Genomic DNA, 15,579 nt, shown 5'->3' on the forward strand with positions numbered 1-15,579 from the left:
CCATCATAGTCAACAAAAGAGTCCGAAATGCAGTACTTGGATGCAATCTCAAAAATGACAGAATGATCCCTGTTCGTTTCCAAGGCAAACCATTCAATATCACGGTAATCCAAGTCTATGCCCCAACCAGTAATGCTGAAGAAGCTGAAGTTGAAAGGTTCTATGAAGACCTACAAGATCTTTTAGAATTAACACCCAAAAAACATGTCTTTTTCATTACAGAGGACTGGAATGCAAAAGTAGGAAGTCAAGAAACACCTGGAGTAACAGGCAAATTTGGCCTTGGAGCACAGAATGAAGCAGGGCAAAGGCTAATAGAGTTTTGCCAAGAGAACACACTGGTCATAGCAAACACCCTCTTCCAACAACACAAGAGAAGACTCTACACATGGACATCACCAGATGGTCAACACTGAAATCAAGATTGATTACATTCTTTGCAGTCAAAGATGGAGAAGCTCTATACAGTCAGCAAAAACAAGACTGGGAGCTGAATATGGCTCAGATCATGAACTCCTTATTGCCAAATTCAGACTTAAATTGAAGAAAGTGGGGAAAACCACTAGACCGTTCAGGTATGATCTAAATCAAATCCCTTACGATCTGTACAGTAGAAGCGAGAAATAGATTTAAGGGACTAGATCTGATAGAGTGCCTGATGAACTATGGACGGAGGCTCATGACTTGTACAGGAGACAGGGATCAAGACCATCCCCAAGAAAAAAAGAGATGCAAAAAAGCAAAATGGCTGTCTGAGGAGGCCTTACAAATAGTTATGAAAAGAAGAGAAGTGAAAAGCAAAGGAGAAAAGGAAAGATATACCCATTTTTCCAGTGGTGGCATAATACACTGTATCAACACAGCGCAATTTAATCAGTCCCTTATTGATGAGTATTTCGGTTGTCTAATTTCTTTCTACTATAATAAATAATGTGAAAATAAACATTCTCATACAAGTATTTTCATGCATTTGTGTAACTGTATGTGTGGAATAAATTCCTAAAAATGAAATTGAGTCTAAGGGTTGGGGAGCAAACAGTTTGAAAGCTACTGACAAATTGTTTTCTAATAAGATTGCACCAATTGCCACTCCCATTCATGTTATATAATGCTGCATGCTTTCTCACATGCTAGCCAACATTGGGTTTTTTTTTCAACGTTTTATCTTTGCCAGTCTGATAGGTGGAAAAATATTTCCTGTGTGTTTGTGTGTATGCCAGTCCACCATGAGTGCAAGGTTCTGCCATTTCTGAATTCAGTGACTCAATTAAATATAATCAAGGTAGTAACAGGGATATTTCAAAAATTTATCCTTATTTCTAAGAGTAATTAATTGGCTCTGCAGCCTACATTGGAAAGATTAATTATTAATATATACTGAGACTATATACTAAACAGTGCTTGGAAGTTACTTTCTGACTACTCTTTTTTTTTTCAACATGTTTATTTTTTATTTTACTTTTTGGCCATGCCACGTAGCTTGCAGGATATTAGTTCCCCAACCAGGGATTGAACCCGCCCCCTCAGTGAGGAGTCCTAACTACTGGACCATTAGAGAATTCTCTTCTGATGACTCTTTGATCTTAAAATGTCAAACTAAGAATTGAGGGAACTATCAAGATTACTTAAGGAATTAATTCAATTATTTAGAAATGTCAGCACATGTCATTTGAAATCATGATGATGACAATGTGTATTGTATATGTGCACGTAAAACAGGCAGTCTTAAGAAGAGACTGGTAGAAAAGGGAGTACAGTACATCTTCAAACTGTGTCTTACGTCTTTTTTTTTTTTTCCTCAGTATTTGTTAATTGTTTATTTATTGAGAGACTATTTCTCACCCCAGATAGTCATAGTTTCATAGTTCAGGAACACAGGAAAGTGACTAACTTCCATGGAACTCAACCCAAGAAATTCTTTATATTCCAAATCACTTTGCACTCTGAAAAATACCAGCCTTCCTCATCTCCTCAAAATCTTTCATGGAATCATAATTTCTGTAGAAATCTGCATATGCCTTCTTTCTTCGTTCAGCCACAGCAAACTTATAGAAAGTTGCAAACCCCAGGGAGACCATGAATGCTCCAACAATATGAAATTGCAGACGTTTGGCCAGAAGGTCACGCATCTGAGGTTTTGCGAAAGCAGGGGACATGGTAGTTCTTCTCGGCGGGAAGGTTAAGGAACTGTTTTAAGGTCACGCAGTCAGGACTAACACCTGGGCGGGACCCCAGCAGGTCCTCCGGGCCCTCGGCAAGCGCCGCCCGCGCGGGGTGGGAAGGCCGTGCGCGCGCGGAAGGGGCTGTGGGAGGCCCGTCCCTGCCCTCCAGCCACGGGCCCCCCCTCCAGCTTCCCAACCCCAACCACAAATGCTACCACTGTCTTATGTCTTATGAATAGTTTTGGAGGAAAGTTATTACTCCCATATAGTATAAGAAATTTAAAATTCCTTACAGAAATCATTTAAATAACATTTTTATTTTAGATCCTATTTTTTTCTTTTTTGTGGCTACAAAGCATGTGGGATCTTACTTCCCTGACTAGGGATTGAACACACATCTCTCGCATTGGAAATGCGGAGTCTTAACCAGTGGATGGCCACGAAAGTCCCTAAACAACCTCTTTATTTTAGAAGAGACTTAGACTTACAGAAAAATTGCAGTTACTACAGATGGTTCCCATACACCCCACACACAGTTTCCTTATTTGTTAACACCACACATTAATATGGTACATTTGTCACAATGAATAAACCAGTACTGACTGACACATTATTATTAACTAAAGTCCATACTTTACTCAGATCTCCTTCGTTTTTCCCAAATGTCCTTTTTCTATTTCAGGCTCCCACCCAGAATCCCAAGTTACAGTTATACTTAGTCATCACATCTCCTTGGGCTTCTCTGGGCTGTGACAGTTTTTCAGTTTCCTTGTGTTTGATGACCTTGACAATTTTGAGGAGTCCTGGCCAGGTATTTCATAGAATGTTCCTCAGCTGGGGTCTGTCTGATGTTTTTCTCATAACGAGACTGGGGATATGGATTTGGGAGAGGATGGCCATACAGGTAAAATTCCTCACATTATCATATCACACTGTCAACATGACTCATCACTGTCGCTGTTCACCTTGATCATCTGACTGAGTGAAATACATTTATTAACTTTCTGTGTTGGCATAAACGAGGCTATAGAACAAAACGAATTGAGTCCTGAGGGTTTCAAAGTAAACTGTGGTGGGCAAGCTGATTATTAGGGAGCCAGGGGTTCCCTGGTGGCTCAGATAGTAATGAATCCGCCTGCAACGTGAGAGACCTGGGTTCGATCCCTGGGTTGGGAAGATCCCCTGGAGGAGGGAATGGCTACACACTCCAGTATTCTCGCCTGGAGAATCCCCATGGACAGAGAAGCCAGGCAGGATACAGTCCATGTGGTTGCAAACAGTCGGACACAACTGAGCACCTAGGCACACACAGCACAGGAGTCCCCTAATTCTTCAGGAGACCCTGCCAGGAGAGCAGAAAGAACTCTATGCCAGAGTGTAATGAACTCTGAAGCAATACTGGAAATTTAGAAGCACGTTGTTCTTTTTTTTTTTTTTAATTAGTTGGAGGCTAATTACTTCACAACATTTCAGTGGGTTTTGTCATACATTGATATGAATCAGCCATGGAGTTACATGTATTCCCCATCCTGACCTCCCTCCCACCTCCCTCTCCACCCGATTCCTCTGGGTCTTCCCAGTGCACCAGGCCCGAGCACTTGTCTCATGCATCCCACCTGGGCTGGTGATATGTTTCACTATAGATAATATACATGCTGTTCTCTCGAAACATCCCACCCTCACCTTCTCCCACAGAGTCCAAAAGTCTGTTCTGTACTTCTGTGTCTCTTTTTCTGTTTTGCATATAGGGTTATCGTTACCATCTTTCTAAATTCCATATATATGTGTTAGTATGCTGTAATGTTCTCTATCTTTCTGGCTTACTTCACTCTGTACAATGGGCTCCAGTTTCATCCATCTCATTAGAACTGATTCAAATGAATTGTTTTTAATGGCTGAGTAATATTCCATGGTGTATATGTACCACAGCTTCCTTATCCATTCATCTGCTGATGGGCATTTAGGTTGCTTCCATGTCCTGGCTATTATAAACAGGAAGCACGTTGTTCAAAATAAGTACTGCTACTCATACTTTACGAGGAAGAAACTGAGGCACAGTGCCAAGGATACAGGCAAGCTGAGATGCAATCCACGCAATCTGGCCACAAGGCCCAGGCTCTTACCACTGTGTACCGTCTCACCAAATCCATCTTAACTTGGATTTCCCAGATAACTAGTGAGACGCTAGATATCTTTCCTTTGGTATATTGGCTACTGGACTTCAAGACCTCATTATGGACAGATGATACAAAGAAGCCATGAGGAACAGATTCCAGGTGAGGCCCCAGAGTCAGAGCTGGTAGAGATCTGGAAGGATGGCATCCCACGCCCAGAGTCAGAGGCCCGCTAGAGCCAGCAGCTGGGAATAATTCAGGGTATAATTCAAGCGTGACCCTACGCAAGGATCACCAGATTCAGCAAACAAAAATACAAGATCTCCACTTAAATTTGAACCTCAGGGACTTCCCTGGTGGTCCAGTGGCTAAGACTCTGAGCTCCCAGTGCAGGGGGCCCAGGTTCGATGCCTGCTCAGGGAGCTAGATCCCACATGCTACAACTAAGACCCAGAGCAGCCAAATAAACAAATAAAATTTTAAAAAAATTTTGAACCTCAGATAAACAGCTTATATCTTCCAAGTGAAGTTCAAATTCACCTGGGCATCTGTATTTTAACACTCCCCATGGCTGCACGGCCCCCAAGCCCGATTTCCAGCCCTCTTAGATTCACTGATCACTTCCAGTTGTGGTAGAGTCAGCTGTGACTGAATCAAAATCCCTTACACTGTGACTCTACCGACATGGGAGGATAAAGAGAAGCTCTAGAAGGCTGAGGGGTTCAAGAAAAAATAATTGAGAGAGAAGACAGTTCTTTGTGTAAGGGAACAGTCCAATGTGCTTCATATGCAAAATGTCTTTCTAGAGAATTTCATGAAATTGTCTTCATAAAGCAAATCCTAACACTCATTTGCTTCACATATTTCTGTTACGAGCCTCTTCTGTTAAGGAGAGGGTGGGATGAGTTGAGAGAGTAGCAGTGAAACATATGCAAAATTAGATAGCCAGTGGAGATTTGCTCTATGACGCAGAGAGCTCAATAAGGTGCTCTGTGACAATCTAGAGGAGTGGGATAAAGTTCAAGAGGGAGGGGACATAGGTATATTTATGGCTGATTCATGTTGATGTGTGGCAGAAACCAACATAATATTGTAAAGCAATTATTCTCCAATTAAAAATAATTTTTTTAAAAAAGCTGCAGTGGGAACACAGGGCTTGAGATTCACAGCCGCCGTTCCCGCCACTCCAAATTTCTACTCAGAAAACCCTCATTACAATAAGCATAGTGCACACTACACATAAGATCATGAAACAGAGGGAATCACGTCTCATGAACAAGTGTGTTTCTACAAAAGGTAGCACGGTGTCTGAAACCGAACAGATACTTGTGAAGTGGATGGATGGAAAAACAGAACCATGCCTTTAAAAAAAATTTGTTATTTAAGCATTAATGTATTGAGATGTAGTAAGCGTTTGCCAACCCAAAGTTGATCTTTGAGTGAAAGGACATAATGAGGCAGGTAGAGAGCGTGCCATGATGTGTGAGAAACATAGGAGGTGATGGGCAGGACTTCAAATAGCTGTTCTTTTCCAATGGCATAAGTCTGTTCAGTCCCTGGGTGGATGAATCCAGATGAATGGAGCAGATCTTCCTTTCACAACTGGAGAAATAGGTCGTCTGGTTGAACCTTTATCCGCAAACTCAAAGGAAGTCTTAGGAAGCGATCAGATTCACCAAATCTGGGTCTCTGCTGCCACCTAGTGTTAACTTCTCAGCTTTAAAAAGGTAAAAACAGGAAGCTCTGTACTCCGAAAAAATTTCACCTGGAGCTCCTTTGATCATTTCTATTTCAGGATTTCCAACTCTAACAAAGCCTTTTGTGGTAAAACAAGAAAGAGTATATCCTCTATTTGTACTGCAAAAATATTTACACTCTGTTGCATCTAATGTGTCCAAACTGTTTACAGAAGGAAAACCATTTGATAATGATACAGATTGGCCCAAACCTCTTAAAGCCAGCAATCTTTTGCTGGGGACCGTTTTTTGGATACCAATGTTAGATACTTTTTCTCCCTTTCTTTCATTTCTGAACTCTATTAGGAAAAGAAAATACAGAGACAGTTTTGGGGTGCTCCCATCAACGATTCTCTCTAAATCAAGATAATGGCAGAAGACAGTGATGTCTGACCTGGCCCCGGGCCTTTACACTAGGGTTAGTCTCAGTTTGGACACAGAAGTATTTAGCAGGGAGGCTGAGCTGGTGGCAGCCAAACTGTCAATCTTCTGAAAGCACAGACAGCGAGTGTGAGCTTTCCTGCGTGGGAATCCATGGCCAAGAGACCAAAGAGCTGAGCTCAGAGGAAAGAGACATCACTTCTAACTGTCTTCTCATCCTTTATACTGTATCTGGGTAGCCAAATAAAGGAAGCCAAATAAGAGATTGTTATGTGGGACTTCCCTGGTGGTCCAGTGGCTAAGACTGCACGCTCCCAATCTAAGGGAGTGGGATTCGATCTCTGGTCAGGGAACTAGATCCCACACGCTGCAACTAAGCCCCAGTACAGCCAAACAAATTAGTAAGTCTTTTAAAAAATAATTTAAAAGAGAGAGATTGTTAAAAGAGTTACATTAAGGTAGTGTTAGTTGCTCAGCCATGTCTGACTCTCTGCGACCCCATGGACTATATATAGCCTGTCAGGTTCCTGGATCCATGGGATCCTCCAGGCAAAAATACTGGAGTGGGTTGCCATTTCCTTCTCCTGGGATGTTACTGTAAGAATATTTTTATGATAGAAGGAAAAGCAGGATACTCCTGCCTGTGCTTTTCTTGCCTTTTTTGTTAGTCCAATCTGAATGAATTTATCCATGGGCTTTCCCATACACGACTTCCCAAACACTAACAGGCATTTCCCCCCTGGTGGCAGCACTGGGGATTTCTGCTATCTGGTTTAGGAGGTAATGCCAGTCTCCCAGGATTCAGTTCAGTTCAGTTCAGTCGTGTCCGACTCTTTGCGACGCCATGGACTCCAGCACGCCAGGCTTCCCTGTCCATCATCCAATCCTGGAGCTCACTCAAACTCATCTCCATTGAGTCGGTGATGCCATCCAACCATCTCATCCTCTGTTGTCCCCTTCTCCTCCTGCCTTCAATCTTTCCCAGCATCAGAGTCTTTTCAGACGAGTCAGCTCTTCGCATCAGGTGGCCAAAGTATTGGAGTTTCCGCTTCAGCATCAGTCTTTCCAATGAACACTCAGGACTGATCTCCTTTAGGATGGACTGGTTGGATCTCCCTGCAGTCCAAGGGACTCTCAAGAGTCTTCTCCAACACCACAGTTCAAAAGCATCAATTCTTCGGTGCTCAGCTTTCTTTATAGTCCAACTCTCACATCTATACGTTACTATTGGAAAAACCATAGCCTTAACAAGTTGACAGACCTTTGTTGGCAAAGTAATGTCTCTGCTTTTTAATATGCTGTCTAGGTTGGTCATAACTTTCCTTCCAAGGAGTAAGAGTCTTTAGTTGTATTTCAAAGTGATGGTTGACTTCACATTCATCATCTATTCTTGAAAGTTTTAAGTGCTTTTCAATCACAAGTCTTACTGGAAAATACTGATAACCACCATAAGGGAAAGAGTCAAAGGACTAAAACTGGAATGAGAAACTATATTCTGACATTAGTTTGAGTAGAGGGGGAACAGGAAAAGATTGTTCTCTGCAAATGACATGATTCCATTGAGGAACATGATAGCACCTTTATCTTAATACAAATTAGCCAAATTACTACAAATCCCGTGGTGCCATTACAGCAGCGTTGATACAAACAAATGAACAGAAGACAGTGAACAAATTCGGATTTTCTTGGCCTCCTCCTTTATCTGCCTCCATGTACCTACTGCACCTAGTTATTCGGCCCACTCAGCAGAGGGGATGACATCTTACCTCGACTCCAAGCCCAGGGTTAAACCTCTGCTTTCACTGCACAGGATCCAGGCTTTTCTCATGTCATCTTTCATATACAGTAACAGAGGGATGACCATCACATAAGCCTCACCTAAAAGTGTTCTGAAAATGTTTTGAACAAAATCCTCAGTAAGAAATGAATTTATATCATTTATAAAAAATGAATTTATATATTGTGATCCTTTATACACATGTGCAAGTGTGTATGTATATACTTGTAAACAAGTTACACAAAACAATGTTTATCCTAACTGGTACATTCTGATGTCTCTTCTACTTTCATTTTTTTAAAATTGTGGTTTTTATCCACTACATTGATTTCACAATCTATAAATGAGTCCTGACCTGTAGTTACAGTGATGTACAAGACTGTCATATTTTGAGACATGGAGTTATATTTCTTAAGCTAATCAATCTGGAATTGTAAAATTCTAAGAAATAAATATAAATTTCAGTAGCAATATTGAAAAGCATTTCTCTTTCCTGAAGCAAAAGTGAAGTGAAAGTCACTCAGTCGTGTCTGACTCTTTGCAATCCCATGGACTATATAGTCAATGGAATTCTCCAGGCCAGAAGGAGTGGGTAGCATTTCCCTTCACTAGGGGATCTTCCCAACCCAGGGATCGAACCCAGGTCTCCCGCATTGCAGGAGGATTCTTTACCAGCTGAACCACAAGGGAAGCCTAAGAAAACTGGAGTGGGTAGCCTATCCCTTCTCCAGGGGACCTCCCTGACCCAGGAATCAAACCGGGGTCTCCTCCATTGCAGGCAGATTCTTTACCAACTGAGCTGCCGGCACATTCTGAAGAACTGGTGGATGCAGATAAACACGGGTGGAAGCCTGTGAAGCAGCCCAAAAGAAGAGGGAAAGCATTTATGGAAACTCAGCCAACCTGCACAACAGCAACGGGAGCCTCTCACAGCAATGCTGCCATGTAATCTGAGTTTCCTTTTGCTAGTAGAAATGATTTAAAAAAAAACAAACTCTTCAAGTTGGGAAGAACCTTAAATGTCAAGTTCTATTTTCCCCTCCTGGATGACAAAAGCAACTCAGTGTTCCTTTGGAAATCTGAGCACTGACTTTGAGAGTTAACCCAAAGAGTTAATTTCAATTAGAATTTAAAAAAGATTCACTAAAATATCACCTCTTTTTTCCCCAGATGATTACTAGAATTTTATTAGCCAAGGGAAAGCAGCTGGAAGAGAAATAGCAAACAAAAAAAATACATCTTAAGGATCCTTAAGTACATTACATATTTATAATTTAAGTATTATATTTTAAAAGGCCATAGTCCATCAGTTCATTAAATGCACCAACTTATGTCACAGGTCCATTTGTCAACTGAAGTAATGTCCACTGTCCTTTGGCTCAAGAGACTGTCCTTTGCATCTGACCTTGATCTCTGTGACTGGCATCAGAAAGGATGCTGTCAATGGTTTGAGGTCAACATCTGAAAGGTAAACACAGCTCTGGAGGCAGGTGTTTCCACCTGCCCGAGTCCTCTTCCACCGACATCCGCGCCACCAACAAACAGCCAAGAGTTGAGAAGGCCAAGGCTCAGGAACAGCCCACACCACGTCAGTCTTTGAGGGGAATGCATCCTGGTCTAGGTGGAGGTGGGCTCTGAAGCCTCGCTCCTGGTGGAGAGCTTGTCACCCAGCATTGATGGGTCCTCTAGGACTTCCCACAACTCCCAAGGGCTGTAAGTTCAGAAAGTGCTTTCAAGCAGGCAGTGGCACCCACACCCAGTGGGACACACTTCCTGAGTCCGAAACCACTCCATCATGTGGCTGGTGTGCCCCCCGTGTCCGCAGGTCAGGCAGAAGTTGGACGAGCCTCGCACAGCCACGTGGCAGATGGCACATTGGAACGTGAAGCCTTTGCAGATGGCGCACTGCGTGCCCCGGACCTCACTCCGGCAGTGGCTGCAGTACACACCGAACTCTGGAGGAGGGCGGAGGTGGCCAGAAGAGAGACATGGTGAGATTGGTTCTGCAACGAGAACTGGGCATCGTGAGTAATAAAGATGCATTCATTCAGGAGGGCTCTGTAGGATCTTATTAAACCACTGCTGCTCAATTTTTTTAAATGGCTGAACCCCTGACGGCCTCTCTTCTTTCCCTTCCCTAAGGAAACAGAAGCCTTTCACTGGGGGCTCCTTTCATCTCAACACCCACAAATCTTCACATCTCCAGCTTCTTTCACCCCTTACAGTAGAGGAAGGGTCCTGGGTTCTTTCTTCTATCAGAACCAACTCCTCAAAAAAAAAACCAAACCAACTCCTTTGCTTCAAAACCACAAGCAGTCATAAAAATGGACCAACAGAGACATTACATACACAGTAATTAAGGAAAACATTTCATGGTAGTTCCTAGTTAAGGTAAATTCTGAGATAAACCGGTTTGAAAATTTTGATTAAAAATAGCTATGTTTTCTTAAACACAACTTAAAAAAATTTTTTTAATGAAGTATAGTTGTTTTACATGCTGTTAGTTTCAGGTGTACAACAAAGTGATTCAGTTACACATATATTCATACTTCTTCAGACTCTTTTTTCATATGGGTTATAAGAATATTGAGTAGAGTTCCCTCTGCCATACAGTAGGGCATTCTGGTTACCTACCTTATATACATAGTGTATGTATGTTAATCTCAAGCTTCTGATTTATCCCTCCTCCCCATGCTTCCCCTTCCGTAACCATAAGTTTGTTTCAATAATTGTAAGTTTGTTTCTGCTTGGTAAATAAGTTCATTTGCATCATTTTTTAAAAAATTATGATCCACATATGAATGCTATTATATTTGTCTTTCTCTTGTCTGACTTACTTCATTTAGTATGATAATCTCTAGGTCCATCCATGATGATACAAAAGTATTATTTCATTCTTTTTTGTGGCTGAGTAATATTCCAGTGTGTATATATACATATATACACACATACACACATATATATACACATACACACATCTTCTTTATCCATTCATCTGTCGATGGACACTTAGGTTGCTTCCATGTCCTGGTTACTGTAAACAGCACTGCTATGAACACTGGGGTGTTTGTATTTTTTCAAATTAGGATTTTCTCCAGATACATGCCCAGGAATGGGACTGCTGAATCATATACTAGTTCTATTTTTAGTTTTTTAAGAAACCTCCACATTGTTCTCCACAGCAGTTGCATCAATTTACATTCTCACCAACAGTGTAAGAGGGTTCCCTTTTCTCTACACACTCTCCAACATTTATTATTTTCATGATGGCCATTCTGACTGATGTGAGGTGATACCCCATTGTGGTTTTGATTTGCATTTCTCTAATAATTAGCAATGTTGAGCATCTTTTCATGTGCTTTCTGGCAATGTGTATGTCTCCTCTGGAGAAATATCTATTTAGATCCTCTGTCCATTTTTCGATTGGGTTGTTAGTTTTTTTTAATACTGAGCTACAGGAACTCTTTGTAGATTTTGGAGGTTAATCCTTTGTTGGTTGCTTTGTTTGCAAGTATTTTCTCCCATTCTGTGGGTTACTTTCTCATTTCGTTTACAGTTTCCTTTGGTATACAAAAGCTTTTAAGTTTAATTAGGTCCTATTTGCTTATTTTTGTTTTCATTACTCTAGGATGTGGATCCAAAAAGATATTGCTACAATCTATGTCAAAGAGTGTTGTGCCTATGTTTTCCTCTAAAGACTTTTATACCATCCAGGCTTACATTTAGGTTAAAATCCACTTTGAGTTTATTTTTGTGTATGCTGTTACAGAATGTTTTAATGTCATTCTTTTACAGGTAGCTGTCCAGTTTACTACCCAGCACTACTTACTGAAGAGGCTGTCTTTTCTCCACTATATATTCTTGCCTTCTTTGTCACAGATTAATTGGCCATGGGTGCACGGGTTTATTGCTGAGCTTTCTAATCTGTTACATTGGTCTATATTTCTGTTTTTGTGCCAGAATAAAATACCTAGGAATAAACTTACCCAAGGAGACAAAAGACCTGTTCTCTGAAAACTATAAGACACTCATGAAAGAAATCAAAGATCACATAGATGGAAAGATATAACATATTCTTGGATTGGAAGAATCAGTATTGTCAAAATGACAATACTACCCATTCTACACTTTCAATGCAATCCCTATCAAATTACCAATGACATTTTTCACAGAACTAGAACAAAAAATTGTTTAATTTATATGCAAACACAAAAGACCCTGAATAGCCAAAGCACTCCTGAGAAAGAAAAAAAACGGAACTGGAGGGGATCAGACACCCTGATTTGTAATCAAAGGAGTACAGATTAAAGACTTCCTGAACAACTTCAACCCCAAACCAGACTTTAAAGTCCTTTGTCCAGCCCAAAGAACCCAACACAACCTTTCAAACAGGAGATGTCAAAAAGTCTAGCTGATTGATGGGCTGACACATCAGCTACATATCTCTGTGATTCATTTATTTACCTGAAAACTAATTTAAAAGACAAATTGCAGGAGGCCATCACTAATCTTTCCCTGATATACCTGCATGCCTGTAGATGCTCTGAAAAATATTATAGATTACCCAAGTAGCATTTTGTGTCTGTACTTCTTCATGTACATGCACCAAGATAATCCATATTAAAATAATCCTTTTATTAAATATTTAAACCTATGTATTATTTTGGTTTGTTTTTATTTAACTGAAACTATATTCACACAACTTAAAGAATCAAATTATTCTATACATTGTATTATCAAAACCAGCATTGCCTTCCACTCCCACACCCATTACTCCCTAGAGGAAATTCTTCCAACCCCTCTCTTATTTGAGAGCCCATGCCACCCCACAGTTCCCAGGTAAATGCACTCAATGCTCACAGCATGAATACCATCAACATGCTAATTATTCCCACATTCCTGGTTTTAGCCCTAAACTCTCCTTTAAGCTTCAGACTCATATCCAACTGTCTACATGATTTCTACAGTTTGATCTTCAACATTTCCTACTATTCCAAACTGAGTTTTCAATTTTCTTCCAATCTTTTCTAATCTTAGAATATGGCATCACCATTTCCAGTTCAAGCTGGAAATTTAGGATCATTTAAGCTTTGTCTCATCCTCAAGCCCACATCCAACTTGTCAGTAAGACATATGGATATTGAGTCTACCTCTGACATGCATTTTGACTTCATCCATCTCTGTCCACCACCCCTGATAACACCTGAGACCAGGCCGTCCTTCTCTCTCTGACCATCTTAACAGTCTTCAAATGCCCTTTCCTCCTCTACTTCTGTCCTCCTCCAATCCTTTCTTCCTAGAATAGCCAAAGAAATCCTCTTGCAGTGGAAACTGGAGCATACCACTTGTTCTAGCTGTCTGCTGCTGGGTGGAACTATGCTCCCTCCCTGTTAGTTTGGCCTTACTACTCCTGTTTTCTTGGCACAACACACAGCTTGCAAGATTTTAGTTCCCTGACCAGGGATTGAACCCAGACCCACGACAGTGAAAGCACAGATTCCTGACCGCTGGACTGTTAGGAGAGTCATATCACTTACTTCTTAATGTCCTTTGAAACTCATCACTGGACTTAGAATACAATCCAAGTTCTTCACCACGACTTTCAAGTCCCTGACTATCCTGTGGTCTAGTTTTTCAGCACTCTTCTCACTCACTGTGTTCTAGCACACTGGTCTTCCTTCACTTGTTCAAACTAACAAGCTGTTTCCCCTACAGGGCCGCTCCTGGGTGGGATGCCCTTCGTGGCTCCATCCTGTCCTGCAGACCTCGGCTCTCAGACAGACTTCCCAATGCAGCTCAAAATGTCTGCTAAAATTCTCCCTCCCTGCTCCCCTGACCCAACATCCTTTTTGCTTGCTCATAAATACTGATCACAGCTTGTAATTATTTTTCTCCCCCACTGGCCTAGGAATTGCCACAAAGGAGTGTGCCAGCACCGCGACTAAGAGGAGTCTGACAAACGTTGGCCGAGTAACTGAATAAATGTCGCTACTGCCGATCAATATCTGAGGATTGTTCAGACAACTTCTTCCTTTACAATGAAAATGTAATTGTCTCATGAAATGCCAGGGTTTTCAATAACTTAAAACAGACTCAAAATACTTCAGAAATTCCCACTTATAAATGAGACACTCGAACTTCATTCCAAGGATTATGTTACGGACACATTAAATTATAGAACCTTTCAGAGAGTGATGAGAACAGAAAGAAATTCATATTTACCAATGCCTTTGTGAGGATCAGGAGGACAGGAGACAAACTTCAGCACTTCAGCTCGTTTCTCCCTCAGACCCCAACGGTAGAGGATTTCTCCATAGCATTTCTTAAAGTCATCAAATTGCTGGGTATTAGCGGGGTCCAGAAGCCTGGATCAAATTCAAAGCACGTCTGGTCAGTTCCTTTAAGAGAAACAAGCTTGATGCCAAATGGCACTTAATATACCTTTCTTAGGGCTTCCCTGGTGGCTCAGATGATAAAGACTCCGCCTGCAATGTGGGAGACCTGGGTTCAATCCCTGGATTGGGAAGATTCCCTGGAGAAGGGCATGGCAACCCACTCCAGTATTCTTGCCTAGAGAATCCCCATGGACAGAGGAGCCTGGTGGGCTACAGTCCATGGGGTCGCAGAGAGTCGGACACGACTGAATGACTAAGCACAGCAAATACCTTTCTTAAAAGCAAGAGCCCCAATGTGGGAAGAATCTAAGCATCACAGAACTACAGCTCCTGGCTGGGAAGGTCATTACCTTTTATTTTTATCATGCTGATCACGCTCTCGCTCACGAGGATCACTGTAGGTCAGACTCCCAAAGCGGATTTCTTCTGGTGAGGACTCTCCCCAAGGTGAAGATAGGTGTTCTGTTTCTCTTCCCACTGAAGAAAATCAAATGGGAAGGGAAGATAGAAATCAGAGAAGGCATGGGAAATAACCTGAAAACTCTCATGATGCGCATGTGTCCTATTTACTTCCTGGAAGGAAAATAAGCTAAATTGAAGATTCTGAGAAGTCCTAGAACTAAACAGAACACTTTCCTAGCCTTACCTTTCTGTCTATGTATTTACTATTAATGTAATTTGATAATTAGGTACACACACAATGATTAAGCAAATTATAAGCGTGATATAGATTATTAGGCAGGCATTACTTATTTTAAAAAACTTTAAATGGCATGAGAAAATGCTCATGATAAAATAAAAAATAGAACATAAAATCACAAATATAGAAAGATCTGCCCTCCAACCCCGGCCCCCAACACACACACACACACACACACAAAGACTGGAAAGAAATGTCCTGAAATGTTAACAGACGTTATTAATTTCTAGGTAGGGAAATCAACCATTAGTATTTTCTCCACCAACATTTGTTTTCTTCACTGGACAAATAGTACTTCTGTAATCAACAAAATT

General features: G+C 41.2%; 2 protein-coding genes across 5 annotated transcripts in view; both read right to left on the minus strand.

The window, feature by feature from the left end:
* Positions 1 to 1,884: 1,884 nt before the first annotated feature.
* LOC133049892 (cytochrome c oxidase subunit 6C-like) lies at positions 1,885 to 2,156 on the minus strand. The gene has a single exon (XM_061133922.1). It carries the CDS (start codon positions 2,154 to 2,156, stop codon positions 1,932 to 1,934), a length of 225 nt encoding a protein of 74 aa, XP_060989905.1. The 3' UTR covers positions 1,885 to 1,931.
* Positions 2,157 to 9,341: 7,185 nt separating this feature from the next.
* The window catches only part of WDR59 (WD repeat domain 59), a 77,022-nt gene continuing 70,784 nt past the window's right edge, over positions 9,342 to 15,579 (minus strand). For 2 of the 4 annotated variants that reach the window (XM_061137788.1, XM_061137773.1), the window contains 3 exons: positions 14,916 to 15,042; positions 14,393 to 14,535; positions 9,342 to 10,185 (listed from right to left, as the gene is read on the minus strand). In XM_061137788.1, coding sequence (XP_060993771.1) covers positions 9,890 to 10,185; positions 14,393 to 14,535; positions 14,916 to 15,042 — 566 coding nt within the window. In that variant the 3' untranslated portion in view covers positions 9,342 to 9,889. Of the gene's footprint in view, positions 10,186 to 14,392; positions 14,536 to 14,915; positions 15,043 to 15,579 lie in introns of those variants that run through there. The other 2 variants (XM_061137780.1, XR_009692082.1) reach the window with 2 other exon arrangements.

This window comes from Dama dama, chromosome 4 (genome assembly GCF_033118175.1).
Source record: "Dama dama isolate Ldn47 chromosome 4, ASM3311817v1, whole genome shotgun sequence".
In the NCBI taxonomy this organism is placed as follows: Eukaryota; Metazoa; Chordata; class Mammalia; order Artiodactyla; family Cervidae; genus Dama; species Dama dama.